Here is a 12,982-nt window from a genome sequence, read left to right as displayed (position 1 = left end):
TGAAGAATAACACAGTAAATCACATTAAGAGTGAATCACTGTAATCAGAGAAATGAGAGAAGAGATAGGAGAAGATCAACTATCTTAGAATCAGAGAAGAAGAGAGAAGAATGAAAAGTAAATCATTGTGTTGTATTGATGTATTCAGAATTGTTGTATTGTTAGTTGTACATAGTCGACTATATATAGAGAAGCTGATAGCTTTAATTCTAACTAACTGACTTCAACTAACTAACTGTCTTCAACAATGTAACTAACTTCTGGAACACTTTAACTAACTTTCCCTCCTTTTTCTTTCTTTACTCTTATTCCTAAACAGAAACTAAGTGGCAGCATCCATTTGAGTTGAATTTTGTTAAATTCACCACTTATTTTTTTCGATAAGTTGACTTCTGTTAAATTCCTTATTTAATTAAGTTGAGCTTTAGTGGATTATATTTTCTATGCACCCATTTATCGATATATGGAGTTCCTTTGGCAGATAATATTTTCCCCCTTTCATTTTCATTTTGCTAAGAGGTTGAGACTATTTTGTTTCGGGGAAGGAAGAATGACAAAAGTTGCAACACATGTAAACTCCTAATATGCTATTAAAGCTCTTGCAAGAAAAAATCGAGTTTTTTCATCTGTCAGAGGACACCTAATCATTGTGGTCCACCTTAGCCAATGCATTACTAATTCATCTTCTAAGAATGCACTCATTTGCTCTTTGATGTTTATAACTGAATTGTATTTGGCGTTTGTGTTCTTTAGATCTTTTGAGTTGAATGGATTACTCAGTTAACAATTCCCCTTCTATCTTTAAAAATTCAAATCTCCATCTGTTTTTGTGATTTTGCAGCTACCACATCACAACCAGCTACTAAAGATAATCATGATCCCAATCCTGAGTCTACAAGTGAGAACTCCCCAACTTCTGTATTTGTAAACTCAGAACCAGTTCGGGAGGATCAAGTCCAAAATGCTGTAAAGTTTCTTTCACATCCAAGAGTTAGGGGATCTCCGGTCATGTATAGGCGTTCTTTTCTTGAGAAGAAGGGGCTCACAAAGGAGGAGATAGATGAAGCCTTCCGTCGAGTTCCGGTAGGCAACTGGTTGATCTTTGAATTCGATCTTGACTTGATTATTTGAAGCATGTAATGATAACATAAGGTAACATCAAAAACATGTCTAAATGATAGGATCCCACTCCAACTGTTTCTACCACACAGCCAGTAGCTGCAAATGAAGGTGCAGCGACTCTACCACTGTCTGCATCGCAAAATCTGCAGCCTGCATCAGCTCTACAGAGTAATACCGTGAGAAAAATGGGATATTTCTCTCATTTCCATTGGACTCATGCGGTAATGGCGTTAGGCATATTGGCTGCTTCAGGAGCTGGTACAGCTTTACTTCTCAAGGTATACTTAGTAAGGAGCTTCCAGTCTATCATGCCACTTGATAGAACATTTGCAGAATTGAGCATGTATCCTGTCAATGGCTAATTGGGAATTTGATGTGATGGATCTTCAAACTGTTGAGTTTTTCGAAGGACATCCAATTGATTATTATAGGCAAAAAGTACCTTTTCTTTCTGTTACCTTCTCAAAAAAAAGTACCTTTTCTTTGCATACTTCTTTACTTTATTAGTGACCCTTAAAGATTTTTTGAACTTTCAAATAAATATAGCACATCCATCAAAACTAAAGCTTCATGCTAATCTCAAAGTTCTTCCTTTTGGACATGAATGCAGCTTCTTATTTATTTCTTTTAATTTAAACTAGTATTTCTATTCAGTATTTGTCCTAGGGCTTTGGTCTAGTTCTGAGAGCACAACGTATGAGCTGTAGGTTAGGTGCACATCAGGGGTTTGAATCCTGTTTCAGATAAACGCCAGGTATTCAAATGGAGAAGGGTAGAGGGACAGACCCATTGTCTACCAAGTTTTGGACCATGCACCGCTGACACTTGAGGATTTTCCGATATTCCAAAAAATTAAATTTAAACTATTATCAGATATCAGACCTTTTCTTTGTGCAAAACCAGTGCTTTCAAAAGAGAAACTTTATTGTATGATTCTGCTTTTGACTTCTCTAAGGTGCAAGTTCATGGGCGAATTCCATGAATTATTTTATGGGAATAGTTTGGTGCAAACATTAAATGCTTTTCTTTCTAATCCAATTTGAGGACATCTAGATTTCTCCATTTTACCTTATCCTCCTATGGCTCCTGTTTTTTACACTTAGTTACTTGATCGGATATATAGAATTAGGTTTTAAATCATAAAACATCTCTCTGTTGGTTTAATTCTTTGTTTTCGTTCAAAATTTACTTTTGGTAATTACATGTTGTAGTAGCTTGATAGCTAGTGTTTTCTCATCAAAAAGAAATCAAAAGCAAGCCTAACAATTCATGCAAAGCTGATATTCGACTGTTCAAGAGTATCTCATGAATGTGGTTATGCTCTGAGATATGACACTTTCTGCATAGAATTTGAACAGTGACCATGAAGAATATTTCACCATTTAAGTCATTGAGAAACCAAAAGCAAGCGGGAGTTATGTGACCAGGAGGTCACGGTTTCAAGTCTTGGAAACAACCTCTAGCAGAAATGCAAGGTAAGGCTGTGTACAATACACCCTTGTGGTGGGGCCCTTCCCCCAACCCTGCGCCTAGCGGGAGCGTTATTGCACCTGGCTGCCCTTTTACAAACCAAAAGCAAGCGTTAAAATATCTTAACAATTTGATGTTTAATTGACAAGAGTATTTGCTGAAGCCTGAATGTACTTTTTCTCTGATATATGAAACATTTCGTATGGTGGATGGAGCAGTGACAATGCATGAATCCATGATCATATATTCCACTATTTACGTCAGTGGGGAATAGTTCATACTATAACATGGACAGTTTGGAGACCATTATCTAATAACCCGCCCAGTAACGAAAATCCATTGTTCTGACTATTCCATTCCGTAATCCTATTAGATTCTAATAGTCAGCCACTATATTGAATTTAATTCTCAAAGACAAAAAGCCCTATTAGATTATAATATTCAATTTATTCAATCGATCTTGAAAATTATGCTTCTAGCCTATGTATTGTATTACTAGTATTACTATCACCTCACTTGAAATGTTAATGTGCTTTTGCCAGCATACTATTATACCCCGGTTTAAGTCCTGGATTCGAAAGGTTGTAATGGAAGAAGAAGATGAAAAAGGCCCTGTGAAGGGAAGACCAAGTTTAGCAGAAGAAGCTGCTGTTGCTGCAAAAGCAGCAGCTGCTGCAGCTGCAGATGTAGCCCGGGTAATCCAGGAGATGCTGGCATCAAAAACTGAAGGTTTGTTGATAAAGTTCTCCGCATTAATACTGAAACAGTTTTTCTTCCTTGCTTTTTGGTGCATATCCCATGCTAAGCTTATCCAATCATCAGTATTTTGCGATGAATCTTTCTAGCAATTTAACCTGTTGTCCCTCACAGAGAAAAGGTACCTTGAGGAGCTAACGAACCTGTTAAACGGCCAAGTACGAGAGATGAAATCAATGAGTAGTTCCTTACAAAAGTTCGAAGGTGAGCATACAGTTACTTCCAGAACATGCTTCTGCTACCACGTTGTCTCTCATTTCTCCCTTTTACCTCCCGTTACTATTTGGAAAAAAATTGGTTCTGGTATAAATTATGTGTGCTGTTAGAAGTAACATTCACGTATGTTAAAAGGGGATGCATTTTGCAAAAATTGGGGGTTGTAATGCGTAGGCTTCTAGCTGCATTTACTGAGATTAACGAGTAATATAAGTGCCTTGAATTGAGTGATATAAGCAGGAAGAGAGAAAGATGGGATATTTTGCTGGTTCCACCTTCCTTTTAGGCTTGGCTACTTTGCTTTAGATTTTATTGACTTTATCTATGGTTTTTATATGTGATTAAATACTCGAGTTCCAGCTTGCACATCAGTGGATATATTAAGGTGTCTCAATTGTGTCTCCTCTCTTACTCTGCTTAGATCTTCTGGGGTACCAATATTCTGAGGGGCTTCTATCCAGCTTATGCTGTGGTAATGTTTTGATCACTTTAGTGGTTTCCATATTAGTTATGATCCTCAAACACAAAAGGCTAGACGCTTGAATTTGGAAACTTCTGCATTTGCTTGATCACAGTGACCATGTTCCCCTAGGTCCCAATAGAGTGGAAACAGAGGAAAGGGGTTTTGTCTGCAGTTATTCATGGGTATTCTACTTTCATTTGTGTTGATTTAAAAATCGTATCGATATAACATTTCGTAGTGTTGTGGCTTGCTAATGCCATTATAATTTCTTTTTCTTTTCAGTTTTTATTGCATTTAAGAAAATCAAATTTTTACTTCATATTCTTCTCTTTGAAATAATAATATTATTGAACTAAGAAAGTTAAGAAATATTTATTCTTGAATCTTTTGTTTTCTAATTTAACCATGTACAATAGAATATCAGGAGGCAAGGGTGTGAACTTAGGCTAGTGGATCAAGGCATTCAAGTCCAGAAAAGTTTCAGTTCAGATTTGTGCACTTTGTTGAGATTAGTTTTAGAAAACAAGGTATTTATTGTAATTGCTGAGTCAGCAAATTAGTTTGTCAAGAGTCAGTTTGTTTAGAGTTTGTTGGTGGTGAGCTGTGGATTAGTTGTGTGGATTAGTTGTGTGAGTAGTTACAGATATTTCCTTCTTTCCTTGTATATAAGCAACAATTGTGAACAGTTGTAACTGAGCTTTCATTTTCCCAAATTGGGAATTACACATCTTCTCTCCCTGGTTTGCTCAACTCTCATACTCTTAGCTCCATATGATCTGAAATTTGACACACTTCACTCTGTTGTCACTCACGTTTATATATTTTGGATTTGATCCAAACTATAATGTTGTCATATGCGTCGGAGTTTAAGCAATCATAAAATAAATGTCAGGTTCTTTAGAGGAGAAAATGGTCATGGGTAGTTTTCAAATTCATATTCCCTATCCTCCAACTACCTTAAAGAATAAAGAAAGATAAAGGGATTGGCACCATGCATAGTGAGCACCAGGTACCTGATTTGAATTTCTGTGCATTCAGGGAAAAGTAGTACTTCTGGAAGAATACCTGCCATGGAACGAGATGATAGAAGAGTTTCGATTTCCCATTCTGGGGTAAGCTGTGTAGTTACAAGTGGACTTGCATCTTATTTTTGATTAATTTCATTTCCATGGAACAAGATGATAGAAGAGTTCTCTTTTCTGATATTCTTTGATGGTACAGCAATCCTATTCTAATGGAGAACTGGATATTGAAGCATGTTCAGGTTCTAGTATTTATTTCTAGCTGCCGAGTGATCTTATCATATCACTATGTTTTTTTAATGCTAATTCTGTGTGATTTGAGTCTTTGTTGCAGTGAGATCTTTGTCACCACCTGCATCGGTGGAACCATCTGTTGCGCCCCACCCAAAATCTTACATGGATGTAAGTTCTTCCATCCTCTTGGTTGTTACTATTTGTTCCAAGCTAATTTTGTCTCTGCTCTAATTCCTCATCTATCTTACCATTTGAACCAAGGTAGGCATGGAACTTTGCTATTCAAATATGACTGGTCTGAAAGCTGGTTAACCTTACCTTTTGCTGTCATATAGAGTTTCTAGATCAATTTATCATTTATATATTTCTGCCTGGCTCCCTCTGATACTCTATTTTAAAGGTATTAGGGGATGGGTAAGCAGGTTAATGTGTCATGGTTTCAGCCAGTCAGATACGTTGGGTTAATTTCTACGTGTTCAACTTTTGATCTCGTTCGTTCTTTCTATCATTTCATTAATGGATGTAATTGCTTCTTCCTCCTACTCAATGAAAGAATATTTTATGTAGTGGTATATAAATATGTGGGGATGTAGTCACAGTCAAATGGATCAACCTAAAATATGCACAGAATCTGTATGATTGTGATATTTGTAGCATGTAATGAAATGTGCGTCTAGGTCTGAGAAGAAATAAATTAACAGGGCATGTTTGACTTTCATCTGGACTAAGTTGCTAGAAATTTCTGTAGATTCGCCCTGAGAAGACTTAAGAAAATAGTTAATCTAACTTCATACTCATTTTGTAGATCATGGCTATGATTCAAAGAGGAGAAAAGCCATCAAACATCCGAGTGAGTCTAGGCTTCTGATTGCACCAATAGGAATAACCTTAAGTTTGTATTGAATCTTTTTGTGCTCTTACATTTGTACATATTTTGTTGCAGGATATAAATGACCAACCACCAAATCCTAACCAGCCTATACCAGATTCTCGTGTTGGTCCAAAGCCTAAGGTCTCTTTCTCTTTCCATTTTTTGCTCTGCCTATAGTATTGGGATTGCCACAATTTACTTTTTCATGGATAAGACTTAGAAATTATTGCGTGAACCTATAACCTTAAATTCTAAATCTAATGCTGCGTGTATTTATTTGGGTCTGCTTGTCTGTGTGCGATCTGCACTTGGACAATGTGATAAACTTAAGACGCCCTCCTTCCACTTGAAACATCCTCCTTGTAGCTCAAACCTAAAGCAATTGGAGTAATGATCCTCAACTGATGCTTTTTGCCAACTATTGACTGCGTTTGATGTTTATGGAGTATGCCCATCACTGTATGAGTTTATATACAGCTGTCAATTTGGATAAGAGAATTGCGGTTTTATCTCTTCGTGATGAACCTTTCTATTTGATGTATTTTCCTTTGCCTTCTCTGTTGATGTCGGCGAACTTGGGGAGGTGGGGTGGAGTCGATCTGAATCATTTTTTTGAATTTGAAATGATTTTACTATGTTGATCATGAACAGCCCTGGGAAATTGGCCAAAGTCAGAACAGTTCAAGGAATTTCCTTCAATCCCAAGGGAGTGGTGATTGGTTGAATTATGAGTATCAAGACAATCTGACTAATGGAGACAGTTCAACCCCTTGGTGGCAACGCAAGAATGCCAGAATAACAGAAATCGAAGCTGAGAACGAACAGAAGTTTGGATCTACTGCTGCACCAACTGAGGTACGACCAGTCCACCGGTCCTGGGTTCCTCCTCAGCCACCTCCAGTTGCAATGCCGGAAGCTGTTGCTGCCATACGACAACCTAAGAAGCTTTTGTTTCAAAAAGAAAAGCTGACCGATGATGAGTTGGTGGCTCATTCCTTAGAAATATCGGATGACTTGCAGAGGATTACAAAAATCTCCGAATCAGGTGGTCTCACCGAAGCTAATGGTTCAAGTTTTGGGCAACAGTTGAGTGACGCACCTATTACCAATGGTGGCAATGTCTTGAGTAGCTGAAGTATCTCTTGTTGAACCCTGTCCTAAGGTTTGGTTTTTGTTTATGAAGTTTATCACAATCTTGTAAGTATAGGAATTCAAGTTTCTAACACTTCCATTGTGCTTCTAGGTTGAAGTTTAGAATTACACTTCTCAGAGTTGCTCTATAGTCATCACAGGGATCTTTAGTGCACCAGGCGCCCATTAAACTTGCTCTATAGTGAAAAGATAACTGTTTATATCTTAAGGAGTTGTTTGGTTGGGAAATGTTATCCCAGTGCTAGTTATCCCACCGTGTATATTGGATAACTTATCCCATCACTATGGTGCAAATGGTGGGATAAATAATCTCATAAATTATCTCATTCCAAATATGGGATAAAATAGTCCTTCATTTTATCTCAGAACTATTTATCCTTTATATCTCACACCAAACGATTCCTAAGTTTTTTGGAAAAATAACATAAACATACATCTTAACTTGTCGTATTTACACAAATCTCCACCCTTACAAATATCTCTCAACTAATTATATATCTTTGTTGGATGTATCGAGAGTTAGTCATGTATCTCGATAGATTCACAATCGAAAAAAATATATCAGGAGCTAATTATGTATCTTTACAAAGGAAAAATTGTATTTTCGTTGGATATATTATGTATCTCGACAGATTTAAAAATAAAATAAAATATATATATATATATATATATATATATATATATATATATATATAGCTAATCAAGGAAAAAAATATATTCTCGTTGAATGTATAGTGGCTTAATTATGTATTTCAACATATTCAAAATTAAAATTTTCAATAATTATATAAAATTTCAAGATTTTTTATAATTGAACTTAAAAATATCCAAATTTATGATGTTTGCAGAAATTTTTTTTGCAACAACCACAACTCCTCTCCCCAAAAGAAAAAAGAGGAACTTTATTGACTTTCATTAATTGTTTGAAATCACTCATTTACTCCCTACATTTCATATTAGTTGATCTCTATGGATTCGTTACATTAATTAAGAAAATGTTAATTAGAAGGTTTATTTAATTAAATTAACCTTATTAATTATATTTTAAAAATATAAATTTGAGTAAATACACTTTATTTAGTCATTTAGAGTCGTTTGATTGGAAAATTATTATCCCGGGATAACTAATATTGGAATTATTCGGGATAACTAATCCAATAACTAATTCCACCATGTATATGAGAAAAGTTATCCATCACTATGGGAAAAATAGTGGGATAAGTTATCCTATCATGGATTAATCCCTCCAATCAAACAAGAGATTTAAGTGATTCTTTATTTTATTCCGGGATAACTTATTCCTTAGATTACTTATACCTCACACCAAACGACCCCATAATAAAATTCTCTTAATTTCATTAAAGGGACAATTAAATTAAAATAAATACTTTTGGTCAATTAAAACGAAACGGAGGGAGTAATATTTTTGTATCTTGCTGTATCCAATAAGCTCCATTATGCACCAAAAGGCGTGTACGTTATTTTAAAATAAACAAAAAAACCAATACTTGTGAAATTTTTTAACTATATTTCTGAAAGATAATGGTTAATGTTGGCCATTACAGTGTTTGTGGATGTTATAAAGTGGTCACGTTAGACCGACTGCCAGCGCAACGAATGAGAGGGACACACGTGTATTGTCTATATTCTAAATTAAGTCTAAGATAATTTAGAGTAAGCGTTACCTAATAGATAATTAGGACTGGTGAGTGATCCATATTAGTCATTGCATTGAGTTGGACATTTGCCTAATTGCATTAAATCTTCAATAAGCACGATTATCAATTTGTGTCCACCCCTACCCCACACCCCACATTTTTTGTGTGCTTTCCTAATTAATGAGGCATGTTGGTAGGGATATTTGATTCTACTGACTCCATAAATGGCTGTCATATTTTTATATTTATTTTATTTTATATTTAAAATATAAATATTTAGAAATTGTGTGTTAAGTTGCATTTTCTCTCGTAACAATTTGATGGGCAAAAATTAGTGAAAGTTTATATAATTTAAATCTCTAGAATCGGAATATAACAACTAATTTAAGACCAAGGAGACTAATGCTTAACCATGACGAATATGATAATTACCATGCGACCGGCAGTTGTTTAACATTTTTTTTTATGTAAACTCTTTTTTTTATTTTTCACTCGGTGTTCGATATTCATATTGAAATCCCGACTAATTTGAATTGCGTATTGCAGGGCCCATTTTAGGGGTGACACTTCTAACAGAATTTTCTTCATATTCCGGGCTCGAATCTACCTCTGGTTAAGGGTAGAATAATTTCACCACTACACCACAATTTATGTTGGTACTTTATGTTGAACTTTGAATTATAGTATGAATGTGTTAAATGATTATAAGTTGTAAGCCTCATTCAAAACCCATAGAAAGAAGGTTTGAATTAAACCTCTAGTATGCTCTCAAAAAATTTTAGTAGCTCAGTTAGTTGATTATTTTAATTTTTACCTTGTTGGTGAGAGTTTAATTTTTCATCTTATAGTCTCCTTCCTTTTCCCTTACTCCATTTTTTTTAAGTATGCTTTAAATAATATCGATATATTCCGTTTTTTTTTCTTCTCTTTAAATGCTGTAGAATTATTCTCTTTTAGTTTCGGTACACATACATATTAGGCAAAATTAGGCTAAGTAACTTTAGTTGGACGTTACGCCAATTAATTAGAATAGGAGCTTCGCAACCAACAATTCCAAATATTACTCCCTCCGTTCTAAATTATTCGTCCCAAATTGAGATGGGCACGTTGATTAAGAAAAATAATTAATAACATGACTAGTTTACTGTAGTGCCCCTATTAAATGATATTTATATTTTAATTTGAAGAAAAAAATAATTAATGCAAAGGGTAAAACATGAAAAAAAAATTATCTTTTTTTGATTAATGAAAAAGGACAAGTAAAATAGAAAATTAAATTAAAAAATTTGGTACCAAAGGAGTATTAAACAAAAATGTAACCTTGATGTTGCCATCTGAGGCGCGCATCACAACCGTGCTTAAATTTCGCCCATCTAGTTTATCAATAATATCAAAGTATGTTATATATATTTTCTGTATATATATATATATATACTAGTTTAGGTGTACGCGTCTCGTGCATGTATTTCGTTTTAATGAGTTCAAACATTACACTAAATAGGATATTTGTTTAAATAATAAATATGAATACAATAATCAAATTCTATATCTTTCGAGTATGTAAAGATAATGAATTTATTTATTAAACCTAACCTTTATCAAAAATATTTCTAAAAGCCGATCGACATTTATCTACCACCTGTAAACTGCAATAAAATAATATAATGATAGAGACATCAAAACAATACAATTAAATCTAATCTTTACACACAAAAATTTTCTCAAAACCGTCTGACACTCATCTATCACCTGTAAACTATAACAAAATAATACAACAATTTTTTTTTTTAATCAAAAGTTGGCTTTGGGGCCTCTTATTAACCAAAATAATACAGTTAAACCTAACATTTACATAACAAAAAAAAAATCTCAAAGCAGAGATATTAAAACAATACAATTAAACCTAACTTTTACCTAAAAAATTCCTCAAAGCCGACCAACATTTATTTACCACCTGTAAATTACAACAAAATAATATAATAAAAGAAATATTAAAACAATACAATTAGACTTAAAGTTTATACACAAAAATTTCTCAAAGCCGATCGACATTCATCTACGAACTGTAAACTACCATAAAATAATAAACTAATAGAGATATTAAGACAATACAATTAAACCTAACCTTTACCTAAAAAAATCTTCAAAGTCGGTCGACATTCATCTACCATCTGTAAATTAAAATAAAACAATAAAATAATAAAGATATCAAAACAATACAATTAAACCTAACCTTTGCACAAAAAAATCTTCAAAGTCAACCGACATTCATCTACGGTCTGTAAACTAAAACAAAAGAATACAATAGTGATCACAAAACTTTGATTTTGATGATTAAAATAATTCTCGTCTGAGCAAAAAACTTGACTTTAAAGAATGACTTGAATGAAAATAAAGAAGATATATATATACACACACGTTGAATTTTATTATGTTGACAAGAATAGTGAAGAAGTTGAGGGATAGAAAATCAAGCATCCATCAATCTAGACCTGCAACCGAATCAAGTTAGATGAGCATCAATCATATTCTCCCAATGGGCAAAAAAATTAGCCTTAATTAATCAATGTATAACCGCAAAGTTAAAAAATCGAGAGAGCATCAAATTGAAAAAATACTCCATAAGAACATACATAATTCAATGAATATAAATATTAACATGGCATACTTACAACAACGTTGAGATGCATATAACAAAGCATCAACCTCAACATCCTTAACAAAGCAAAAACAAAAGAACATACATAAATGTGAAATAGCCCATGCAAATATTGAGAATTATATTAATTAACTTGAAAGAAAAAAATAGTAATAAAGATACAAATTGAACCTAAATCCCAATTATTCATGGACGAATTTATCTTTATCATATATAATAATTCATAGAATAATTCTATAAGGAAAAAAAAGAAAGAACACTCACTTACAAATTCAAGAGGTACATATCTTATTACGTATATTTAGAAATTCTTAATATAGTATATTCCTTAAGTGTATATTGAGTTAAGTGCGACAAAATATTCAAATACGGAGTAAATCCTTAAAATAGTGGTAAGTAAACTCTTTGCATCAACCCGACTTTTACAATGGTTACCTAGGTAGATTTTTATTTTAGGACTATTTTTCTAATTGAATAGTAGAAAGGAAAATATTAATTAATTCTCCTTTCATATATTTTAGGAGGTTTAGTTAATACAATAAAAAATAATTAAATAATAAATTGTAGAAGATAGTGAAAAAATAGTTTTGTTTAAAGAAGAGTCTTTTAATGAAGGGCAAGAAGTTTAAATCACTTCTTTAAGGGTTTTCACACGTTTAATATAGTATAGATTATAAATATAAATTATTGATGCACACACTAGTTACCTACATAGTATGCAAATATTTTATAGTTAAATGGTTTATAGACATTAAGAGAAGTAATTTTTTAGTTCTTTATAGTTTTTTTTGATTTTATGACTTTATTGAAGTTCTTCGTTTTATATATAAAAGATTTTAAGAGATCATTTTCTTCTATTCAAATTATAAAAAGACAAGTAATCTCATATCCACCTATAATTTTTCCAATGGCATCCAACACCAAACACCTATTTCTTACACGTTGTATAGATCGACCAAGAATGAGAAGATTGCCTTTGACTCCCAAAACATTTTTCAAGAGAACTCATTTTTCTCTATTTGAGGAAAAATGACTTCCCTCATGAATTAAGGGGAGTTATTTTTTGGAAAATGACAAATGTAACTTATACATCCACCCCTCTTTCCCACCCCAACAACACACATATTCACATGACTCAAAATTCACATTTCTTAAAAATTTACATTACTCAAAAATATTTTTCATTGCTTGAAATAAAAAATAGTAAAGCCCATTTTTCTTTTTTTTTTTTTCAATGTTCGCTGAATGTATTGTTATTTTCATATGCATAGAGGAAGACTTGCCTATGTTACTTTTGCTAATTGCATATTTCATTTTTGTCACCAATGTAACTTATTAATTTTACAAGGTTGAATAAGC

General features: G+C 33.3%; 1 protein-coding gene across 3 annotated transcripts in view; it reads left to right on the top strand.

The window, feature by feature from the left end:
* LOC107862390 (peroxisomal membrane protein PEX14) overlaps positions 1–7,674 on the top strand; it is a 12,436-nt gene extending 4,762 nt beyond the window's left edge. For 2 of the 3 annotated variants that reach the window (XM_047409780.1, XM_047409781.1), the window contains exons 3-13: positions 842–1,083; positions 1,182–1,400; positions 3,135–3,321; positions 3,463–3,552; positions 5,066–5,139; positions 5,249–5,291; positions 5,384–5,451; positions 6,089–6,133; positions 6,227–6,295; positions 6,806–7,316; positions 7,398–7,674. In XM_047409780.1, the coding sequence (XP_047265736.1) occupies positions 842–1,083; positions 1,182–1,400; positions 3,135–3,321; positions 3,463–3,552; positions 5,066–5,139; positions 5,249–5,291; positions 5,384–5,451; positions 6,089–6,133; positions 6,227–6,295; positions 6,806–7,288 (1,520 nt within the window). In that variant the 3' untranslated portion in view covers positions 7,289–7,316; positions 7,398–7,674. Of the gene's footprint in view, positions 1–841; positions 1,084–1,181; positions 1,401–3,134; positions 3,322–3,462; positions 3,553–5,065; positions 5,140–5,248; positions 5,292–5,383; positions 5,452–6,088; positions 6,134–6,226; positions 6,296–6,805 lie in introns of all 3 variants that reach the window. The other variant, XM_016707960.2, reaches the window with a different exon arrangement.
* Positions 7,675–12,982: the final 5,308 nt, after the last annotated feature.

Source organism: Capsicum annuum, chromosome 3 (assembly GCF_002878395.1).
Source record: "Capsicum annuum cultivar UCD-10X-F1 chromosome 3, UCD10Xv1.1, whole genome shotgun sequence".
In the NCBI taxonomy this organism is placed as follows: domain Eukaryota; kingdom Viridiplantae; phylum Streptophyta; class Magnoliopsida; order Solanales; family Solanaceae; genus Capsicum; species Capsicum annuum.
Note: the sequence above shows the minus strand (reverse complement) of the source record. Positions and strands in the feature narration are given on the sequence as shown.